At 38.6% G+C, this 25,669-nt stretch overlaps 1 protein-coding gene across 1 annotated transcript; it reads right to left on the reverse strand.

Annotated features, from left to right (window-relative positions):
• Window positions 1–17,004: 17,004 nt before the first annotated feature.
• Window positions 17,005–18,003, reverse strand: LOC124166426. The gene has a single exon (XM_046543957.1). It carries the CDS (start codon window positions 18,001–18,003, stop codon window positions 17,005–17,007), a length of 999 nt encoding a protein of 332 aa, XP_046399913.1.
• Window positions 18,004–25,669: the final 7,666 nt, after the last annotated feature.

The following is a 25,669-nucleotide window of genomic DNA, read 5'->3' on the forward strand; positions in this document are numbered from 1 at the left end:
GTTTTATTATAGTTACATCACTTATACTAATAAGTACATATCATTTTTCGTGGGTTCAAAGGAAATTGAACACTTTCGTTTCAATTCAGTACTGATTTTGCTTAAAGACTTTTGCGATTTTTGCTTCTAGGGGTGCAGCTGCCCCCCCCCTGCCCCTCGCTGGGTACGCCCATGGTACTTTCTACTATCGAAGAATGGTGTTTAAGTATTTTTATACGAAAATCATTTGTCTTTCCATCGATTTAAGTCAAAGTGTGTGATTTTTCCTTTAAAGAAATTTTATTTCAGTGCGTTGTGAGTGCTGTATTTGAGCGATTTCTCTAGTATGATAACGATGATGTATATTCTTAGAGGGGTATCTTAATTGCTTTTCAATTACCCTAATATCGTCTAGGAAAACTTGAACTGGAAAATAAAATTGATGGATTCAGGTGTTAATTGTTTGTGGAAATGCTCGATATTTATGTAAATAAAAAAAACTGACATTTCCGCACAACTTGATTTTTAACGATATCTAAATGATATATACTGATAACGGATTTCGCAATGTTTTGTCCTTGTTGACTGTGAAACCATTTAATTAACTAACAAGTAAGTGATATGGAGCCATTGTCGTCTATGTTCCTTTTTGACTATCATCGCAGTTTTAGTCTATGCAACTATTCGCTCGAACTCATATATACTGGGATACGGGATTCTATTAGTAAATTAATTTATTTACTACGAGGAATCAATCCATTGCCGTCTTTATGTTCGTGTCCGATAATAATCGCAGTTTATGCTAAGTCTACGTCTTTATTATTTCCAACTACTGGACACTGATGTGTGGAAATCTATTTATTTTCTTCCTAGTTTGACTGTGAAAATAATTTTCGAACTTGGAGAGCTAAAAACATAGTCACCATTATGCTGCTGTATAATAATTATCGCAGTTTTACTCTTTGCAAAAATTATTTCAAACACTTATTAACTAGATGAAGGAGATCTATTGCATCTATTAGCTATTCTTCTGTCCTAACTTGACGATAAAATTAGTTTACTATCTACGAGATTCGAAGCCAATGTTATTATGCTCCTATGTGATCATCATCGCCGTTATAGCTTTTCTAGTCATTCTTCCAAACTCCTATATACCGGGGTAATGACATCTTCCGTCCTGGCGGCGATTTTGCTCAGCTCATCCATGCGATTGTGCGAGTGCCTATTGGCTATCACCGCCTTAAATATGCGCCTTAGTTCGAATGCACAATCTGGTCCTCTACCGAGGATGCCAATAGGTCGTGCGTCAAGAGCTGCAGCATTCATCGGTGACAACTTGCACGACGGCTTAAAGATGTTATTTTTTTCGAATCTTAAGTACGACCCGAGAACTCTCGTTCTACCATTCTGTCCCATGTCCTCTCCTCGCTTTCCTTTTCCATTTTTCCTGTATATGAGAGGAGGAGTGGATTAGCGACACCCATTCTACAGAAAACTGGAGCCCAAAGGAGGAGGAAGTGGCGGGGATGAGAAGGTGCTATAGAGCACCTCAGTCATAGTTTCTGCTCAGCTCAGCTTCCAGCTAGGGATTGTGTTGGGTAGGCATAGGTATGCGCTGTCCCCTTTCGAAGGTGACCTCTTGTCGTCTCGTCCCTCAACCACTCCAGGCATTTTTGCTGTTGGCGTCCGTGGAAGACTCTGCCGTGAAAGAAGGGGACCCCCACTTGAAGTCTTCGTATTTTTCCCTTCACTCATCTCCTCCCTTTCTCCACATCTTCCCCATTTCTGCTTATTGTGCCTGGGCCGCCACAAGAAGGCAAGGGTCTACTGTCTCACAATACTACACTATCTCCCGGAGTAATCTGAATGTTGATGGCTATTCTCACCCCCTCGCTGAGTAGAATTTGCATGTTCACTATGTTATTTAGTTATTTTTTCCGACGTAATTAAATTCTTCATTTCAGCGTTCCATTTGCTTACTTCGGCTTAAAATTTAAAATTACGTTTTGCGTTGTAATATTTGTGTTGAAATGATGTTTAATTAATCTGCGTATTTTATTTCATTGTATAGTGGAAAGAAGAATAGGTATTGCAACCGTTTAATCCTTCACTATCGGAGATTCAAAACTAGTGCCGTTTCGTTTAGAAGAATTGGATTCGCCAAATGTATTTATTGTGACAGTAAATTTTACAATCCAAAATGGGCAAAGAAAAAACTTGCACATTCCGGATTTCAATGCTGGAGCTTCATCATCAGGTGACACATTTCAAATGACATTACACTAGTGTGTAGCGCTTTACTCGGCGGAAAATGGACACTTAGGAAGGAGGACGAGAGTAGACGAGGCGATCGGGATGTGGGCGTGGAGAAGGAAGGAGAAGGTGAAGTGGACGGAGAGGAGGAGGAATGACGAAGTGCAGGACATGGTGGGGGAGAGGGGCAGCTTTTAGATGAGATACGGAGGAGACAGAAGATAAGGATGGAACGAGTACTTAGTCGGAAGGGGATGTTGAATACAGTGTTAGAGGGTAGAACGTTCGGTTAACGAGGAAGAGGAAGGAAAAGAATTTGATATTTAGATTAATGGCAGTGGGTAGGCTTTACTGTGAATTGAAGAGGGAAGTACATGAAGAAATGTGAGGTTGCCAGGATGCTTCTTAAGTGTATGGATGTAGCGAGTATTAATCAGGGAGGGGATGCTGAAACATATGTTTGAGGGTAGGGGGTTGGTTAAACGAGGGAGAGAAAATAAGAGAATTGGATTTTTAGATAGAATGAAAGACAGTAGATCTTAATGTGTATTTTAAGAAGGAAGACAATGAAGGGAGGGGAGACTACCAGAATAATTCTTAAATTATCCATTGAAACCAACGTTAATCAATAAAATACTTCATTAATAATAGGGGGAACATTCCACAGAGACAAAAATAATTCGCCTTGAATGGGATTCGATTTCCGGTCAAGTCTTTAATCTTCGTCTAGTTAAGCTAATGAGTCTTTCGCCTTTGCGGAGATTTGTGGACAATGCCGAACAAGACACGCCAAGCCTGACAAGCCTGGGTAGCGTAACTGGCTAAAGCACTCGACCGGATATCGGGTGATCCGGATTCGAATCCCGGTCAAGGCGTATGATATTTTTCTCTGTGGAATTTTCGCACAATTTGTGCATTCTTGACTTTTGCGGTGTACTGCACGAAAAACGGCCACGATACGAGCAGAGGCACGACAAAGTGATTCTAAAGTATGACAACGCTCGACCTCATGTTGCCAAACCCGCTAAAAACATAACCTACCTGGAAAAACTCAAATAGGAAGTCTTAATCCCCTCGCTATATTCCTCAGATATTGCGCCGTCCGATTATCACTCGTTCCGTTCGATGGCACATGTGTAGGTGCACAATCAGCAGTTTCACTAACATGAAGACCTAAAAAAAAGGCTTGATTTGTGGATGGCCTTATAAGATGTGCACCTCTTCCCGTAACGGAATTAAACTCTAAAGTAGTAAATTAAACTCTGCCAGAAAGATGGGAAAAAGTTGCAGCTAGCGATAGAAAATACTTTGAATGATTCATTTATAACAACTTTTTTGTTGTAAAGTTGTTCTTTCATTAATAAAAACAGCGAGAACTTAGTTGTGCACCTAATAATAATAATTCATGCAGTTGTCCCTTTCACGAGTTACCGAAGGTGGAAGTAGCCTGCCAATTCTTGGGAAGAATGAGCGACGTCTTTAAGCCTGGACCTTAGCTGTCTCCTTCGCGTCAACCACGCGCCACCCAACCGCCCCCCTTTCTTTTTCACCTTTTAACCGTAGTTCGACCCATACCAAACCCAACGCCCCCACCCCTCTCGGCCCAGAGGCCGTGTTCTCTGACGGATTCCTGAGTGGGGGGTGGGCGACAAGGCTAGCTATTTTTCCCTAACTCACCAGAGACGTCCTAATATTTGTCTTTCTCCCCTCTGTTCCACAAGTGCCTCCGCTCCCATTCATCTCTTCTTTCCGGCCGCCCGAGTGCCCGCGGAAAAATGGTCCAGCCCGCCTCGACCCCGCATACTGTAACACACTCGAAATTCGGTATGAATCGAGTAAAAATAAAAATTGGGGAGGTTCTCTAACCATAAATGTGAAGGAGGAAGAGAGGGGAAGAAAGAAAAGAAAAAGCCCCGAATGGTGATATAACATGGGTTTTTAAAAGGTCCGTCCTCCCCCCGGCGCTTTATTCTCCGACCTCAAGATTCCCTTTTCAGCCAGAGGAGTCGTTTTCCTCTCTGTCGTCGCATACCCTCCGATGGGAAAAGCGTTTAGTGGAATAAAGGGGGAGGAGAATGGTAGTTTTCTATGGCATTTCTCGGGGAGTTTTATGGAATTCTGAAACTTCTAGGGTTACGACACTGTCGACGTGGGTGGATCCCTTATGTATGGGAAGCGATTGTGGAAAGGCGAGAAAAGAGGGCGGGTAAGAAGGACGGAAGGGCATTTAAGGGCGGAAAATGGAATGATTACGTGAGAAACGTTTAAAAGACCCTTTGTGAGAGGAAATTGCCAACCAATTTTTTTTCTCAAAAGCGACAAAGATTTTAGAAGAGGGTGGTCCGCTGAATATCCGTAAGGAGAAGGGTAGCGAGAAATAGGAGAGGATGACCCGACCACTAGTGTTTGGTTAGCCGTCTAAAGAGGTTATTCGCCCGCCCATCTACATTCATAAGTGTCCATAAGCTAGCGTAGCATAATATGTTCATGAGGTTAAGGATAAGTAAAAGGAAGTTTGCCACTTACGTTTAGACTGATAAGTTGGAAAAAATAGATGGTAAGAACGGAAAAGAAAGACCTCGAATAAAATGTATGGAACAAGTAAAGAAGGATGTGAAAGAGAAGAAATACGTAGATGTGAAAAGATTAGCTTATATGAGAACTGAGTTGAGAGCTGCGTCTGACATAGTAGGATAAGGGGAATCTTAGGAAATCAGAATATTAGGAAATCAAAATCTTAGGAATTTGTGATCCCATTCTAACTATAGGATGACGCACGAAGAAACACTCCTATAATCCCATTTGAGTATAAACCGTTATCTTCCCGTACTAAAAACTTAATAATATCCTGCTCATGATAAGGGGAATTTTAGGATTGTAGACTAGAGATGATGATGAGTTATTTTCAGTGTTCCGCGCACTGAAGGTGATTACAATATGACTCTAAAATTATTATTAGATTGTGGCTTTAAAAAAATGTATCAAAATTAAATGATTGAAAACATGTATCACGTTAAGCATCATATCTTTTACCGATTTTTACGTTACCAATTTTGGACGCCATTTGATAAAATACAAGTTTAGAACGTAATGGTTTTGTAATTCTTTTCCAAATATAAACCAATGTTTCGTTTCCCGTAAAAGGCAAGGTACCAATGCTCACAATAGTTGAATGTGAATTTCACCGCCGTTCACTCGACAGGCTTGAAAGTACCACGTTTATGATCCCATTCTAACGATAGGATGACGCATGAAGTAACACTTCGATAATTCCAAGTGAGTATAAACAGTTATCTTCGCATAATAAAAACTTGATAATATCCACCTCATGAAAATAGTTGTTCGTGGATTAATGCGTACTAGAATTGAAAAAAAGTCCACACGATGGTTAGTGATGAAAGAGATCCACATTTTATTTATCTGATTTTCCTCATTTTTAAATGCTGCATCGGAAAGGCTATACTATCCTTCATAGAAAAGTTCATTCAACAAAAATCTCACTACTGAGGATGAAAGAACAAAATAGCGATTCACTTTAAGCAACGTTTTACCGCCCACTTGTAAAATCCGTTATGCGCCCTCAAAATAATACCAGTTCAACAATGCCACTATGCCGACGCTTTCTCGTTAAATTTAAGTGAATGCAAATTGGGAATTTTCTAACAGTAGACTACAGCTACTATGTACATTTTATTATGAGTTATCAAGCACGTACTGAAATCGGATATCAGGCCAAGATAAAATTTCTTAAGGAATAATAAAGCCTTACCTTACTATTCATGTTGACACGCAAAAAAATATGCGCAATATGCTAGAGCGTATTAGTGGCGTACTAGCCCGCACTTTATAGTCTCTCCATGATTCTGACCTGTGGAAGCTTGAGAATGTGTGAAGCTGAAGCGAAAAACTATAAGAAAACAACAGGAAATATTCCTTGTCAAATTTTCGATGTTTATTTGTTCCAAAAGGCATTTTTGGCATTCTAACCTCTATTCTTCACCCACTCAAGATCCTTTTGCTAGAGCTCCCGTCAAAAAGGTCAGCAGGGGACAGAGATTTTCGACGATATTTACTCGTTCGTCACTCCCAACCGTTAAGGCGCTCCTGCTCCCCCCTTTCGCGCGTTTTCTAGAGCAGAGATATGCGGGGCAAGATGGGCACTCGTATCACCACTTTAACCCCAAACCCTGTCACTTCTCTCCTCGACGAAGATCCTCTAGACTTAGAGGAAGGACAAAACACCCTAACCTCTTCCCACAGCTCCATCATTTATGGAAGAACAAATAATATGGAGTTCTACGCTTTAATTCAGGAAGGCATTTGTATCATCCTACTCAAAAATAATTGTGCTATTCACGACGTCGTCACACAATGCTACAAAATGAGCCACAAGTTTTCGCTGAATGCTGTCCTGCGTTTCATTTGATGAGCGAAGTGATATAATATTGTTGGGATTCGAGTTGCCTAGCCAGTTTAATTTGTTCAGTCACTCATCTGGAATACGAGAACGTTTTAATAGCGCCCATTACTTACTGTGTTGTAATAAATAATTGATTTTTGTGTATAGGGTTGTCTATAAATATCGCTCCCTTCTCGCATTCAGCTTTTATTTCTCTTCATGAGAACCTTCCTCTCCTTTGAGGTCTATGTATGAAATTTTATTGTCTAGTTATGCCTTCAAGTAATAATCTTGGTCTTCCTTTTTTTACATACTGTAAAAATAAAGTTTTACGCTTAAAAATCATTTGAATTGACAAGTATTTGAACGTAGGTATATCTCCCAATTTCCGGCCAGGTATGCTGCGATGCTATGATCTCAACCCGCGAGTTGAGTTCAGTACATAGTGGAGTGTAGGAGTTGTATCGCAATGGAATTTTTTGGCGTCATTTTATCTTAGCTAATGAGTAGACCCGTTGATTTAGATTGCTTCCTTTATTTACTGCTCAATCGCGCTTCCTCCGCCGAATCCCCGCCGTCAGCGGATTTCATATCAAAGTAGTGATAAGTTTTACGGAATTTTTTAAAAGTGAGTTTTTACTGACAGAGTTTTTGAACATATTTAATTGTATAATGGTAAACTTCTGATGTTACATTTGCTCCAGTTATTTTCATTATTATATTTTCAAATTATTTTACTTTAAGTAATAGAGCCTATGCGCACCTAGTTATTTTCTCAATTTCAATGACAACGCTCTAATTTATAGCACCCTGGAACACCTTACTCGCATTGTTTTTGAAAATTTATTTATCGTATCGACAGTTGCTCTACTTTCCGCGGTTGACAGACGGATTCATACAGGACTATAAATTAAAAAAAAATAAAGTGATATACAGTCATATTCCAATTGAACAAATTGAATGCATTACGTAGTTTTCTGTATCCTTTTTTGGGAGACATTAGCAACTAAGCCTCAAGTCGTTAAGCGATTTTGTGTATTTAAATAATAGCGAAAAAATAAATGACTTAATGAGGAGTGAGCCATAAAGGAGGAGAAAGGATTGCTGTTACATGAAATTGGAGGCAAATAATTAATGACGAATAACTTGTAATAATCTTTAAAGCAAGATTTAAACTTAATTTTTATGACGTATTCGTTCCAATTTAACCATTGAGAATTATGGATGGGTCATTGTTATTATTGTTACTATATTGTACAAGTTACAAGTTGGCTATTTGCCAGGTGGTAACAGTTTATACAAAAAAAAAAAAACAAAAATATTGTAAATGAAAAATACATCACCACAATGAAACTAGATAGTGAATATTTAAAATGCAATGATATTAATTTTTCAATATAAATCCTTTACACCTCTTCTTGAAAATCCTTACGTTATTAGGGTAGGGCTTACATTTGCGGTTTCATCGGATTCACTTTTTTGGTGATGAAATCAAAGATGAGGGGCGTCATTGTGTCAGCACTAGGACAGGATCAAGGATCGCTGCAAAACCAGTGGGGAAATCTCACAGTCCGTATCCTTATTCTTTCATGAATTCTTACTCGACCAAATGGTTAGATTTCAGGCCAATTGTCCTTAGTTAGTATGAAATAAGAGGAATTCATTTCGGAAAATCGCCGAGGAGGTTTTGACTGAAAGCGGCCGTGCGTTTTATTTGATGAGCGAGTTCGCTATAGACCAGGGGTGTCAAACTCATTCACCTCGCCGGGCCACATTAGCCAACTCATACAGCGCTAGGGCCGCATATGTATTTCAGGACCAATAACAGGAGAATTATATAAAATATTACCGAAACTATATTATAATTATTATTATTTAAAAAGGCAACTGAAAGAGAAGAAAGAGTTTATTTATTTGAATCCCTGGTACTAGTACTCCCAGATACTTGACACCTCTTTGCCTGTACAAGTGCATGAAGAAATGCATGTGGGTAATATGGATGAATTGCCAGTAAGTTTTGATCTTAACACTGTAGACACTCACGATCAGTTGAGGTCCGTTTGCCTGTTGTACTCATCACGCTTGTCGACAAAGGCGACTTCTGGTAAAAATAGGTGCAGGTGTGAACGGGTCCTCTGAAGAGAATTCCTTTATTAAATTAAAGGTGCCGAGCGGAGAAATTCGAGTGGCAATATCCATTAGAGGGAAGCGTTGGGGAGGGGATGAAAGATTCTTGGGAGGATAAAAGCGATCGAGGGAGCAAACCCAAAGGAATTGGTTTTCAGGGTCGCCGCGTGAAAGCGGAGACCGACTGTGAGATAGCTGATGGCGAGGGTGCAGAAGTTCTCTCCTTACTGCCACAGAGCGGTGTGACTGGTTAGGGGTTGTGGAACGGTCGATTTGGCGTCGATTTAGAGGATTAGTTAACTAAAGAGAGTGGATTGTGGCGAATGGTAATGTTTTTAAGATCAAATTCTTGATCCTTTGAGGGTGTAACGGAATAAATTGGCCACCAATTCGGATAGGGACGATTTGGTATCAAAGAAAATACCCCCTGCCAAACACCTCCGTAGGCGGCTTGCAGTGTAATAAGTATATGTGGATGAAATGGTACACGAATCACCAAAAGTTATCATCATGTCTGTCAGTGATATTTCAGTATGAAGTGTGAAGTGAACGCGAGTTACTGTTTGGCAATTTCAGGAGAGGATTTCATTTATCTTCAGGATAGAGGCACATAATTTTTTCTTTAGTCATCAATCATCAAATGTGTACCTTTAGCATTTCTTTCGAAACTTATTTAACTTTTTCCATCCGCCTAATTGAGTGTTTCTCAACTTTGTTTCTAGGAATAAGGGTTCCTCATGAATTCGCTGCGGATTCTGTGACATATTAATGCATAGTATTTACTTAATTAATTATAGATTGCTTTTATTTGCATATACAGACTTGGTCCTTCTAATCCATATGGGTTATCAGAAGGTTCTATTAATCCTACACAGTGGCAACATAGAAAGCATAGCATTCATATTACATTACAAGTTACAACTTCATATGCAAAAAAAAACAATAAAATGGCACAAAAAGTTTTAGGAGCTTTGAAACAAAAATATTTAATTAAATTAAATTAGTACATTTCCGATTAAATTAAGGAAATTACAAGTTTACAGTTTCACTTATTAACCATATTAATGAAGGCTTTTTTCTTTTAATGTCGGCCAAAGATTTTAGATTACATAGAGCCTTTGGCATACAATTGAAGGTATGAGGTACAACATACTTCAGCAGCCTTTTACCATACATGCTATTGTGAAGATACGTTTTTAACAAAGGACTGTTACGCTTATACATAGAATGTGAATTATTACATTTAATTTTGTGCTATTTTTTGATGTAGTTCTCTATAATAATGTAGTAATTCAGCATTCTATTAAAAGTTAATGTATTATATTTACTGCACAGTGATTTAAGGTCAGAATTACAACAATAGTTGAAACCATCTGTATCAATTAACTTCAATATTATCTTTTCGTTCTTTACAATTGTGTTTAATAGAGTATTTGACGCAATTAGTAAATGCAGAAATAAGATTTACAATAGTCTCACACATCCCGCGATTCCGTGCTGCATTGTTAATTGTAAACTAACTCTGCAGAGGTAAAAACTAAACTACTTCTGCTTTCGTATTAGTTTCCCATTTATTCTGATTAGGAGGAGATTTGCTCGTTCCTCATTTCATAATCTCATGATGGGCGAAAAGTATGTTGGTGGTATTTTCGCGACTAAAATACAATTGCTGTATATGTGGCGTCTGGGTAAATTTGTCGGCCATTTGGGTATTTAGATAATCTTAAATTGCGGCATACGTTGAAATTTGCGTCAGTATTGTTTGAATTCTCTGTACCTAATGTACTTTGTAAAGTTGGGAGTTAATTTTAATTCACATGGAAACTAAACGCAATGGAGGCACTTTTATATGATGAGAATCACTTAAATAAATACTGGATCTCTGTTTTATGATGAGATAACGCCTTTGAGCCAAAGTTTAATCTATGGAGTGACATTATTGAAAGAGATAGTGAGAAGTTGAGCAAATAGTATTTTTAATGAAAAACAGGTGTCGATTTTCGTGCAGTTTCGACCTGGGGATTTAAAACTTAATTTTGAAGCTTATTATTACTGTAGAAGTTAGGGCCTATATCAATAACCTCATACGTTTAAGTTAGTATATAAATAGCTATTCGCAAATTTTTTCGGGATTAATATCAATGGTTGAGTCGTTATAGAAACTCATGATTGGCGAAAAATGCGCTAAATATATTTGTGTGTTTTCTTGAGATAGGTTAAAAAAAAGTGAATGCATGCAATGATGACGCAGCAATGAGCCGTATTCGAGTTTTCTCGAGCTACAAATACGAAACGCTGATTGATATGTATGCTTTTCCGTCATTCGTATTCAGTTTTTAGATTTGCACGCTGTGTGTGTAGCTACAATGGAAAATAGGTCTACTCCCCTCCGCCTCGGAGCATATTTCCTGGTGTAGTCGTTGCGACCGAGCATTGTGTGTGTGTCGCGGTGTCATTGTGAAGTGCTTGTCCACTGAATAAATATGTGCGTTGCCTCGGCAGTCTTCGAGGGGCGATCGAAGGCTCGCATGCTCCGATTCCCGATGGGGAGGCCGCCTCATCCCTCGGGCTGGGATCTTCACTGTTACTCCCGTTACCATTCCCACCTCCCCAGCCCCTACCACCACAAGGGCGTCCTGTCACCAGAAACCCTATTGTGCGATCCGTGGAAGGAGCAGCTCCCTTGTGACTGCGTCCTTAATGCGATGATTGCAGCGCGACCACATGTGCACCCCCCTCTCCCCCACGTTGACTGGAGCGGTGGCGTGCGCTGGATATGCCCCCACAGATCCTGGAGCGGAGAGGAGGAGGGTTTTGGAACACAAAAGGTTGGGGCAGAGGGTACCTCTTTGGCGGGGGGGTAGTTGGGAAACTATGAGGACTGCAGGGGTGGGCAGGCGTAGCCTCCGGGGAAGACTTTTTCGGGGTTGAAAGGAGGGAGGAAGATGTTAGGGGGTGAGAATGGGGGAAAGGGGTTTTAAGGCGACGTTTATTGAGCTCATCAGGGTAGAAGGGGGAGGGGTCTGGACAAGGGTTCCTAGAATTTCTCCGTAATTAGGAAATTGCGCTGTATTACAGGGTGGAAACACTTTTAAGGGTAGCCTTTCGGAAGCAATACGCTTCTCCCGTCCTGAGATGACATTTGTATGCTCGGAGATGCAGCGAGAGAGTCGATATTGATCTTAATAATTAGCCGGAAAAATAAACCCCTAGTATTACGGAATACATCCACTTCGGCCCGGTAGGTATCTTGCCGTCAGTGTTTCTATGGCTTCTCACAAAGGGTCATTAAATGAGAAAGCAAGGATGCCCTTGAGATCACAGACGAGGAATGAATAATGCTAGATTTTCGTGTTACAATGGCTTATATTGAAATCGGCATCACTCTGTTAAAAGCAAGAATAAATGTGTAGTATGGCTTCCTTATAAAAGTTGGTGCAACCAATGCAGCTCCTAAAATTGATTTTAGGTCTATAATTGTAGTATCTTCGATGTTGGAAAATCTGCGCAATGATTTTCATGTACTCTCTTTTCATCGCATTCTATCGGATGCTATTACCAAGCCTTTTGAAAAAAATACAAAAAGTTATAAATTTTATTTATCAAATACTCTCTTAATTACGCTATTTTTTGCTTGTCTCCGATTTTTGATGTCTCAAAAAGTATCTTAACGTATTTCAAGTGCGGTACTATTAGTGGACTTGAACCCATTCATGCCTTAGGTAAGAGCCGATTCCTTTATTTCAATAATAACAGGAAATCATGTTTTATTTTATTAAATCTTGGTAAGCATTTTTCTCAGAACTTTACTGCTATGTTATCATTAAATTTGTGCCTCCGCAATGAAAAAATGTGAATGTTAACCTTCTAGTATTTTCATCACTTGGTGAGCGAACACCATGTATCCAGCTGGCTTATTTAGGGATGGTCCCCAAATTTGTACATCCTCTTACATCTGCATTTGAACTATACCCTGCGAGCCACCTAAAAATTGGTTGGTGGGGTTCAAATTTTCCCTTACATGCATCGGGGTCTAATTTTCAGTGGTGCTAGGAAAGGTTACATGCAGGAATATGCGATTGTTTTGAGACCCCAAGAAGTCATCATTGCTCTACGGACTTTATAGGACAAATAGTCGTAGAAACGTTCATGTGAACACCTTCGCTAGTTTAGTAGGACAAATGGGTATAGATATACAATTTTAATACCAACTAATAGACAACTTCAACAGAAAATAAGAATAGCGGAGCTAAATCAATAAGACAAGCATGCCTAAATGCCTCTTCCTTGTGAGAGAAAAATTAGTTTTAATATTTGTTATTAACTTGTTATGTTCACCCTTGTGGTCTGATCAAAGAAATATTTTCTTTCTGAAATATTTTTATCCCATTATCGTGGCTCTTTCGTGGTAATCGGCACTCTTAAGACGACATACATCCTACATGATATATATTTGTCACACGAAAAATATTTTTTCATAAGTTTTTTAGTTATTTAAGATTACGTTTTAATCTAGTGAAAATAATTTTAACCCTGTGCTAATTTAAATTTTGAACTTTAATCTTCATGGTATAAAATATATATTTCTTATTATATATAATGTATCTTGTTCGTGTACTGCGAGTTTTGTAAGAACAATGCAAAAGCAGTGGTAAGAAGAAAGGTTGTGCGGCTCTGTTATCAGTAAGTCCTTATAAAAACAATTTGATGGCCGAAAAGGCCGTTAAGGAAGCAAAAGAAAAAGGAAATTGTGTGAAACGAAAGATAATTGAAGAAAAAGAGACAGATGAGAATAAGCGTCGCGAGAAACCTATAAAAAATCCAAAGGGAAGACCACTAAGAAATATCTGTTTCAAGACTCAACAAGAAATGAAGATGATGACGATGCTGAGTGTTTGTATTGTTTTGAAAAATTGTCCGCTTCGATTTGTAATGAGCATTGGGTCAAGTGTCCATGATTTAATTTGTGGGTTTATGAGCCTTGTGCTGGTGTCTAGCGAGAGGACACTTTCTTATGTGAAAATTGCGAATGAAGAGAGTTAAAAAACTTATTTCTTCGAAAGAACTTTAGGCATTATTGTTATTCATGTATTAAAAAAACTTTTTTTTAGCAATGTGAGGCACATTTTGTTTTTTTTTGACTAAATATAAGTAGTATTATCTTAAATATAAGATTGTATCACTCAAAACCTATTTCCTAAATAAAATCACGACTTTTATCTTGGTGGCCATTATGCCCTGCCCCCCATTTAACATAGCATAATGGCCAATAACATAATTTTAGAAAATCAATTATTTTGGTACTTTTTTTTTACTCATTCACAACACAAAAGTTTGCTAATGCACTAAGATAGTCAGTGATTGTAACTGCACGTTTTTTAATTTCTATATAAATTCAAAAGTACTACACAAAATCACAAACCCTTAGCATGGTCTTTATGCCCATCCTTCCCCTACATAGAATTCATACTGTAATACACATAGCTTTAAAACATCATTTTGTATCTGAAGCATCGGTAAATTCCATATCAGTACTGTCGTGAATTAATTAATGGGCATGCGAACGCCGTACTTGCAGAACGAGCTGAGATTCATTCAAGCTCGACTGCTCTTTAGATTTCTTTGAATGGTAATTGGAGAGGAAACTTCGAGTTAACTTGTCAAAATGTTATAGTGTTGTAGCTAAAAGAAGACCAAAGAAATCGAATTGCAAGGTTTTCTTAGAATTTGAGAGAACTTTTGAATCCCTTTACGTGAGGAAGATAGGTAATATGGAGACCATTCCATTCACTTATTCCTATTTCCTGGGAGACTGGACTCACATAAATTTAATTGAAAAGTGAAACACGATAATCTGGCGTCGATTGGAATAAATAAAGGCTGAGTGCAGCCCGCGTTGGAATGAGAAACGGTTTTCTCACTAGCCGATGAAGACTGAGTTCTCTTCCTGAAGGTACCTTTCTATGATAAGTATCAACTAAAATATTAATATTATAAATGTTTAACTAGTTTATCTAATACTTTAAAATGCGTCGGGTTATTTATATCTCTCTTTCAACAATTGCGGAAATGTCAAATTTTGTACCACAATTTTATTTTTTGTCATCGCTTTTTCATCAGTTGCAGTGCTTTAAAATTTATATTATATACCCGAAGTGATATTCAAATGATACAAATTTTATACCACCTAATCTCGGGTATGTCCTAATCCTAGCGGCTAGGTAAGGTTGGCGGTTTGTAGAAGAGTTACGGTGAAGTAAAAGATAAAAAATGTAAGTAAGCGTGGTACGGCTGTGCAACCTCTAATCGGAGGAAGTTGTTTCCATAGCAACTGCAAGGCTTCCGACTTGCATGGCTTCTCTACTTCATCGGCTGAATTCTGTTTTGTTAAGAATACTATCTCAAGCAGCATAGTGACCTCTTTCTTACATCAATTCATGTCAAGCCGATGTTACTGGTGGTATCTTTTATCCGTAGAAAATTATAACTGTCGTATCACCAAAGTGATATTTACAGTTTATGGCTTTTTGTCATAAATAAGAATCCCTTGGTGATAACTATTTTAGACAATTTTTGCTACAGCTTTAATGCCTGAAAGATGAAATTATATTGCCAACAATGTCAGAAAACCGCCTTAGTACCCTGATATGAAAAATATGAACTAAAATATTAATATTATTAATGTTTCACCATTTTCATCCATAGCGTAGATGTCAAATTTTTATACACTGATATATTTTTTGTCATCGCTTTTTCATCAGCTGCAGTGCCATAAAATTTTTATATCTAAAGTGATATTTAAGTGATATAACAATTATATCACCTAAAGGATGGATGCGTAATTGTATTTTAAAATTGATATATTTTAGATGCACGATGACGTACGATGCTGTTTGGGTTGGGTCGAAAAAGCTTCCAAAAAATTCAATGGCGCTTATATACTCGTGGACGATATTTGACTGCCTCTACATGTATCTGTACATGGCTATTCTAAGGCCAAGCTCTTAAAGTGTTCTTATCCTAGTGTTGGGATGCCATGGGAGTGCCGTATTTATCCACGGTCAGAACGTAGTGTAAAGCAATTGATAATAATAATAATAATAATAATAATAAATTTATTGTTCTAGGACCTTGTCCTATGGAACATATCAAATTTTACATTTAAGTCTCTGCAGTGAACAACATAGAAAAAGTGAAAATACAATTTAACAGTATTAATGACAAATATATTACAGTATTTTAATTACAATCTTATTTTTCGAGTAAATAAACAAACATTTTCATTTTGAATTGATTAACTAATTCATTAATTAATTAATTTTCGGTTTTTTATGCTCCAGAAAAAGTTTTTTAGATTTTCTCCTTGTGTAACTGCGGCGAATTATGTCCCTTTAATTGATAATATTTTTTATTTCCGGGGTTATCCATGGAAGTTGGTTTCGTTTCGGAGTAAAACTTTTTAGTGGGACATGAATATCTAATAATTGATTTAAATTAATCATAAGGGTTGATACCTTGGTATCTACAGAATTGGTGGACATGAAGTCTGCCCATGGCATATTATCAAATTCTTCTTGAAAATTACGGAGAACAAATTTACTGAAATCGCGGTAGCAAATTACCTTCTCTTTCATTTTTGGCACCTTAAGATTAAATTTTATGTATATTAAATCATGATCAGATAAGAAAGGAACTGGATATTGGCCATGTTCCTTTATTTTAGAAAGGTCATCTATAATAAATTTATCTAATAGAGTACTTGATGTGAGCCGATGATGAGTTGGATGAGATGGTACTAAAGACAGATTGAACCTGAAACATAGGTCTCTTATGTAGTTACTGTCATGCGTAATCTTTAAAAGATTCGAGTTAAAGTCACCACAAATTAAGTATGTTATTATATGACGGAAGGAAGCCTGCCAGCGTACATTCAAAACATTCACTCAAGTAAGTAGGAGGTCTGTAAACAACACCGAGTAAAATCTTTCCAAGAGAACATGTTATTTCAACAAACATAAATTCAAGCTTGAAGTTTTCATTGACACAGGACAGTATCTTTCCATTGAGATTATCTTTGATATATACACACACACCTCCACCACTTCGTTCCAACCTGTCGTTTCGTAACAATATATAATTATCCAAATTAACATATTCAGTGGGCACAGATGGTTTCAACCAGGATTCAGAAATTGCTATCACATGATAATCACCACAAACAAAGTGGTTACGAGTGGTCAAAGTGGTCATTGAAGGGCATGGAGATCGCCTTCGGTGCGTAAAAGAATTCGCTCACTCCCATCACATTCCCTTGCAAATATTTTCCCCCCTCTTATCCATAAGTATTTAAGTTTACCGTTCTTTTTAAGCTCTCTCGCCTTAGCATACACTTTACGATTCAAAGCACTGAGTGATTCATTGACATAGATGGGGTAGTTAGGGGAATCACTGAATCCAACATCTCTTGTTGAGAAACTCCTTTTTGCTTTTCGAGCTTCCAGTATTTCTCGTGCTAAATTCGATCTCATGAACCGAACCCGGATGGAAGGGGGTCTGTTGTTAGGTAAGTTTGAACGGGCCTTCAGTCTATATGCATAATCGACATCACTGGCATCTAACTTGACCCCAAGGCCCAGCCCAACTTGACAGACAAGGGTCTCCAATACCTCATCAGACTTAAATGGGATCCCGTGAATTTCTACGACATTCCGTAGAGAGTCCTGCTCCCATGTGTTCAACTGAGCTTCAAGGTTAGCGACTCGCTTCAACAAAATTTCATTTTCAGCCACCATACCGTCGAATTTACCACTTATATTTGATAGTGACTCGCTAATTAGAGAAATAGTTTTGCTATGTTCGTTGATTAAGCTTTCCCAGGTTGATATAACTTTCTTTAGTTCACTTATGTCGTTTTTTATAGAATTCACAAACTCACTTTGGTTTTCTTGGATTACCTTGACACGATCCAATAACTCCTTCAATATGGGACTGGAAACCTCACATTGACTCTTGTCATAGAGAGATCCAGGGTCCAGGGCTTTGATCGGGGTGTCATCACCGCGGGTGGAGCGACACTTCGCTATGCAGGTGGCGCAGTTCCAGGCACGACTAGTGTCCTCCAGCAGCTGCAAATCCGCGGCGTTGAGCGAGGCGCAAGCAGGGTGGAACACTTTTTCACAAGTGCGGCAGGTTACAGTTTTCTGCGTGCGCTTAAGAACTTGGCTGCATTGCGAACAGGCAGGCATGATGAAGATCACCAAAGAATACCACCAAAACCACCAGATGAAGATCACCAACAACACCACCTTAATACCGTCGGCTAGCACCACCTTATACTCAGGCTGATTAGATTGATCGCTGATTAGATTGAAGAATATGAAATTTGTCACTGTAAATTAGTGAAAAATAATCTTTTGTAAAAATATTCTTGGAGGAATATCAAGAAACACACGCTTTCCCACTTTTTATTACATTGTTTGCGAACTATTACGGCTTTCAAGCCATTATAAACCTAGTTAGTATTGGTGGTTTTGGTTATGTATATATACGGTGACAGAATAAGGAATGGGGTGGTATTAGAAGACTACGAACGCGCTGGGATCAGAAATAGGGAATTTCGTGTCAAGGTTGAGCGGGTTAGTAGAGAATCGGTGTGGAGAGGGAGAGAGAAAGGTGGATCTTTCGGAGGGGGGAAGCTTGAGTAGTTATGTCATTCATATGTAATTCAATACACTTAAATTGGTGTGAAAATGGTACATACAACTTTGAATCACATAGGGCGGGTAATAAAGGATGTAAACGAGGAGAAATACGTCGCTGTGAAAAGGCTACTGGATAGGAGAGAGGAATGGAGAGCTGCGTCAAACAAATCTTAGGATTGTTGAAAAATGATGATGATGATGGCAAAACTTTCCGTGAATTGCCTTTTTTAAGTGCATGTTAGACAATTGATCAAAATATTATCAGTGATTTGAAGAATTTAAATATTTTTTGAGCAAGGTTTTTTCCTTTTTTTAAGTTTTCCCCATATTTTCTCCACTTTTTTCTCGTTGTGCTTTTTTCACATTATTAAAAATTATCTTCCTCAGCTATTCCAAAGTTCTAGTTTACAGTAATAAAATATACGAAGCAAAGAATCATAGAAACAATATTTAAAACCAATACCTCAATTACATTAATAGTTTGCGAAATTTGTAAAAAGAGAATTTGCGCATGAACTCTTTGAGTTTTTAAACGAATTAGTTGACTGCACTTCATCTATGCGTTTAAAAAATGGCCAAATGGGGAGATAGAAGCCTTTGGACACTCCCAATAAAAATCCCCGATCTGCGGGATTAGTGATGGAAAAATTTCGGTCAAAATCGATTTTTCGATCAATCGATTTTTGATCTAAATGAAAAGCTCGATTTTTCAAAAGAAGTAGAAATTTCAATCAAAAGATCGATTAATCGAAAATAGCGACGTTTTTTCCTGACAAAAATAGAGTTCGTAAAACGTACATTATTCATCCGAAAAACACTCGTAATACACATTTGACCAGTAAAAATCCCAAACAATCTACACATACAATATTATTGAATTATTAGTAGTAAAAATTTACAATTTCAGGCACCCATAAGATTTGGCATCACCGCTTGGAAAAAATTGGCTCCACTAAAGTTATTAAGAAAATTCAACAGATTGAGATAGAGCCTTTCCCATTTGACTGGCCTTAGTTAAGAGATTTTCACTCGGGACGGATGAAGTTATCATTGGCCGAGTGACACTGCTGAGATCAAACGAAATGGTGAAGATCGAAGTTGAGAAATTTAGTTTGAATCGAAATTCAAAGATCATGACTCTATCTCGATTTCCTCGATTTTCGATTTCAATCGAAAGTCCTGGAAAAATCGAATCTATTTATCCAGGAGTGTGCAGAATGGTTCCCGTACCTTGATTGGCGTCAATCATACGCCTGTGGTTTAATATAGGGTGAGCTTTACCATGACCAATCCAAACCAACCCTCGGGCCCAGGGGTGTTGCGGAAAAAGCACACTGCGAAAGCGCTTGGTCAACCCTTTAGGAGATAGGTTAACCCTTTACAAAAGGAATAAGGAATGTCTCGCACACAGAAAATAAGAGTTTCATATTGTTTGTCGTCACGCCTCTGGAAATTTCAAAAAATGATTTATTCCTGAATAATAATATTCTCTGATTCCTATAACACTTTGTCCTGGCTTTGGACTGGCTAAATGATTGAATAGTTTTCAATATTTTAGGCATGGTGAGGGTGAATGTATCTTAATAATTGTATAGTACCTTCAAGTACCTACCTACCTACCTACCTACCTACCTACCTACCTAATAGTACCTTCAAGCAGCTCCAAGTACTCATTTCCTGGTAACATAATCCCATGGAGGAGGTCCAATCCCATCCCATAATAGGCTGATTTCTGTTGCCACCTCGGTCGCATTTTAATCTGGTTTCAAAAATGTCCGCGGTGCGGTGTTGAGTGCAATGCGGTCCACTTCTTTTCCAATAATTTGGAGTAAAATTTTTGTAATTTCGAGGAATATCATTGAAAATTTATTCGATACATCACATCATCATGTAAATAAATTTCCGTTAACACCTATAATTATACATTATTTCCCCGAGAAACTCGGATCAATTTGTCTGTCAGCGACGCGAGTGGCTACTTTTGTAAGCCCATTTAATTGCCCGGTGGTTGACAACACATTTAGAGGTTGACGTGAGCAGGGGCGCAGCTAGGAATTACGGCTGGGGGGGTTTAGGTGCAACTAACACCGGGGTGTGTGGGGTATAGTATACCCACCAGGATAAGCGGTAGGTGTGAGATTAATAAATTGCGGAATTTTAAAGATAAATGGTGAGTTTTACGGCTTTCTGAGGGATATTTTATTCATCCTTACTGCATTCTATTAGTAAAATCAATCAAATTAAGTAAAATGGGTTAAACCTAGAAATTTCTCTGAGTTTTATCCCTCAAAACGCCCCCCTCGCTGCGCCACTGAACGTGAGGATCCTCTTTTATGTAATATTCATTGCATGAACTGTCACATTGGCCCTTGTGCACTTTTTTCACACATAAGTATCTATATTTTTTCTTTATTCGCGGTGTGCTTTTTTGTATATTTGTGCCGAGGTACAGAGTGAGTGAGGAGCAGGAGAGATCTACGGAGGGAATGAGTGATTGAGTTGTAGCCTTCCCCGGTTGGTGTCTCCGTAAACGTTTTAAGGGCGTGGCCCAACATCTGTCCCCTCTCCCGCCTCACGAAGGAAAAACCAACTACACTGCTCGCCCTTCCAAACAGAGAGTCGTCTGCAATGCCTCCCTCCACTCGCTCTGCACACGAAAACTCCGAAGGCGGGCTAACACGTAGTACCTAAACGGTGCGATCCCACCTCATTCATCGCACCCTTTTCCTTGCATCCCCTTTTCTTCCCCAACTCAAGACTCCCCGCTATAACCTTCCCGCTTTCTATTCAATCGTTTCCTTTCAAACTCACAAACGCTCCGGCTCTCACTCGTCGACGCGAACCGGCTGACAATTATGAAGTCGAAAAAAACAACTACAACATTTTCGACCGAGTCTCCCTCTTCTACCGTCGTTCAGTCTGGGCAGAGAGGCGGGGCCATTTTGTTCCCGTTAGCTTTTCCGCGGGACATCCCTCGAGTGAATCACCCCCCTCCACAACACGCCGGCACAAAAGAGGAGCCCTCGATGAAATGCTAATGTTGTGAAAATAAATGTTTCTCCTGATCGTCAATCTCAGATGTTATTCCAGTTTATGGTCGCCCCGACCCCGTCTCTCTCTCTATCTCATAGTGCTCACTCGCTGCATCGTCGGACGGGGAGTTACATGGAGTGGACAATCAAGAGGGTTTGGTTTTGTGGAGGGGAATTTCTCATCTAGCCGAGAGGGTTGAGCGCGGAAATGGCGGGAGCCTTTACTGAACCGGCAAAAAGGAAAGGGACATACAGAGGGTACGACGAGTTAATAGAGTACGACGTGTTAATGATATACAGATAGGGAAAAGGGCTATTTTATTATATGATTGTTTTAGGAATTGTATATGACGGTCGATTTTAAATCAAAGTTAAATAAGCGTCAGCTTTAGTTCAGAGAAAAACATTATGAAGGTTAGGGAATATAGTGGTTACCTATTATTTTTTTATTGCCTGAATCGAAATATTATTAATCCTGGAGTACATATTTCACCCTTTTAGATTTTTAAATGACGATATCTATTTTTCGCGATTAAATGAAAAGTGAAAAATTCAAGCGGGCGAAAACGCGACGGCTAAGTATGAATGCTGGGAAAAGCCCGTGTGACGTCTTGCTGTTGCTGTGTGAGGCCAAACGGGTACGAGGCTATGAGAGCCGCTACGATGCAGGCTGCTTGCTGCCGAGCATGGCGGTAGCGTAGAGTATCCTGCTAGCAGGTAGCGCTTGGCTTAAATAAGGATTATTAATACCTTATCAAACGAAGGAAACTTTCCGTCCATGGGCAATTTTAATAGGTGATTATTAAGAGATGTTTCTCTAAGCTCTGTGACTCATGCAAGCATTGGTAATCTCAGACGATGTAAAACTCCTATCTACTCGTATAGCATATAGGTCCCTGTGACGTCACGCGGAGTGGCATCGAATGGGCGTCAATCTGGCCTTTTTCAATTGAGGTTAAAATTGGACATTAACATTCGTCTAAACTGGGATTTCTAAAATCAAAATTTTGTACATGTTATGAATACAGAAATGGTGGGTAACGAATCGCAATCAATGCCTTTCGTTTTCTTTGATGATGGAAAATACTCTATTGACCGTCAAATGACTATTTTTATGCAGTAAAACTGTGATTTGACATGCTATTTTTTGGCTCCGCATTTTTGCTATTTGTTCAGTTTGACATTTTTATGCTTCAGCGTTCTTGCAAGTATCTCGTATTTCTATGAAAAATAAATTTGACAACATTTTCAAAGCCATGCATATGTAGCTTATTGCGTTTTTCTGAACAAACACCCCATTTCAAACAGTCTCGAGGTGCCTCGGAGTGCTCTATGTCGGTGTAGGTTTATGTAAGTGGCCACATCATATTTCATGACGAAACAAGCACTTGTGACAATCCGTCCTTATTTTATACATGGACTGACCTGAGTTACAGATATTCACCCCCATTTTCTTCGATATCACGATTATCGCTTTCACCGAGTCGAGTTTTGTATGAAATAAATGTGGGGTATTGTCAGTGTTAGTTGTGTGATGAATGTACAGCCCTTCCACAAATAGTCGCCAGAAATAATTTCCTACATGGCAGTACCCTAGATTGTTCACTTCCTATCAGTGATAGGTTTTAAACGAAACGTTCAGCTATAAGCACCTTAAAGTTCAGAGTTAAAATATATTCATTCCTTGAAGTCGTGGGTAGCCCTAGTTGGTTTTGCTTTAGTTTAGCCCTGGAAATACGATCAAGGTAGCCTCCCAGGATTGCTGCAATTCTGGAGATAAGGGAAAACTGAGGGATAATAAAAACTGTTCTGAAAAACGTGGTGCAGTGATAAATAGTTTAATATATTATTATTATGCAGATTACAATTTGGGTATTTCATCTAATTTATAAAATATTTCAGCTTGAGTTCTAAAATTTTAGATTGTACACCAGAGACAATTGAGCCATAATACTCTACCGAAAAACTGAGAACATTTTGGTGATTGATGTGGAAATTTCAATCCTCACTCGCTTTGGATTTCATTAAAGATTTTTAAAGCTTTTGTTTGCATGGTTTCCTCTAACTTTGAATTGTCATGGATTTGCTGCGTTTTAGTCAGATTTTGTACAATTAGACTTGATTGTAAAAATATTTTAAAGATTTCGTTTGAAAATGCGATTTATTCCCTATTTATGAATTGAAGTTTGACTATATTTTCACTAAAAACTGCAAACATTTCTTTCATTTATTGCATAGCAGCCATGAAATGATACAAGTTGAGGTTTGAAACTCTCAAGGAAAACGGAAAATTCGAATCTGAAGCTAAGGAGATTATCTACTCTATTTAATAATAAAAAATACTGTCAATTTTCCGCCGTGATAAAAAATAAACAACAAATGATTATTTCCACACTTAAATTTATAGTTCTGCTACCAACCATTGTTTCAACATTCTATGTATTAGCCAAGGTAGACCTTGAAAATGACATAGAGTGTCGACAACGTGTTCGGTAGTGGAGTGGTACATTAATATGTGGAAATTATCATTTGTTTTTATTTTATTTTATCATTGTAATATTGCATTTCCACCGTGAAAACCACGTCAAACCTGAAACGATTTCACTTTTATACCGTGTATATAATTTTTCTCTCAAACTTAAATGTTAATGCCTCCCACAAAAATAATTGTATGAATTCTCTCCTGGAAAAAATAGGAAGCCATAATGGAAATACAAAACTCAAGTGCCAGAAATAGGGAGAGAGAGAAAGAGAGTGGGGCTATAGAAATATATAGATAATTTACTCGTACGCTACATAATTTTTTTTTATTTTCAGCGAAATTTTGATCAGAGGTCCAACTTTCCATGTAATTGGAATAGGCGAACGGACCTAGTCTCTATGCTTCAATCATACATTTTGTATTGTATTCAGGATTTTAAAGGTTTATGAGGGAATGAAAATTGTGGAATAGTGCTAAAACATTTAATTGTTTCAATGAATAAAAATGAACAAACTTTGTATTAATCCACCAATTTATTTACACGGTACGACTAGTTTCGACGAGGTAACTGAAGATGAAGACTTTTAGGTACCTGAGGATGACGCCGCTGCGTCGAAACTACTCTTACCGCGTAAATAAATTGGTGGATTAATACAAAGTTTTTTCGTTTTTATTCATTGAAATGAACTTCCACAAAGTTGAGCGTGTGACTATAGAGATTTAATTTTTTATTTAATATTTTAGAATTCCTCCATATCAAGCCTGAAACAACTCTATTTATTCAGATTCACAAGTTTGTGGCAACCCTGCGTGAAGATGGCATACGCAGCCACCCACAGCCATATGCGGTAATATCGCGATTACCGCTTTCATCGTCTTTGTCTTCTCTCTATCTGTGGCCTTAACCTATGGGGATAGAGGGAATGGAGGTGTGTCCGTTGAGGTGGTTGGGGATGACCGTGTACCATGATGACGAGGGAGATGAGTTCGGGACTGGGGAGGGGGTGGTAGGCGGTGGGTCGCAGTCTGCACAGATTGTTTGGTCGCCGTGAATAGAATCTCTGATGAGGGAATTGAGGCGACGGTCGGGGGTGGCGGTGGGCTTGAAAGGGTGTATTTTGCCGGGTTCAGGAGACGTCCGCTTAGCGATCCCGTTCGGAAAAGGACCTCCAATGGAAGTAATGTGAGTGTATTGAGTGAGAGAGAGAAAGAGAGAGGTAAGGACAAGTGGCGTGGGGCGGTTGGATGGGTATAGATTGGTGGATGGATGGGAGAGCAGCGAGGCAGGGGAATAGGACGCCCGTGTAATCGAAATGTTTGTGTTCGTCCTGTTCCTGTCCTTTGGGCGCGGAAGGCTACGACTCCCTCTGGTCGTCTTCCTGTAATGGTCGTGGTGGTTTGCGGAATATATTACTTTAAACCAATCCATGCCTATTGCTTCCCTTCAAGATACTGCGAGAAAAATAAAAAAATAAAAACGATTAAAAACGCGCTTTTTTCCTAAAACAACATAAAATGCCCTAAAAAGTATAAAAAAAGCTTTTCATTACTAGGAGAGAGAACCGTAGTTGCTGATTAGGATGCTGGATGTTATTTTAAACCAATCCATGACTCTTGCTTCCCTTCAAAATGCTGCGAGTAAAATAAAAATAAAATAAAAACGATTAAAAAACACGCTTTTTTCCAAAGGCAGCAT

The sequence above is a fragment of the Ischnura elegans genome, chromosome 10 (genome assembly GCF_921293095.1).
Source record: "Ischnura elegans chromosome 10, ioIscEleg1.1, whole genome shotgun sequence".
NCBI lineage: Eukaryota > Metazoa > Arthropoda > Insecta > Odonata > Coenagrionidae > Ischnura > Ischnura elegans.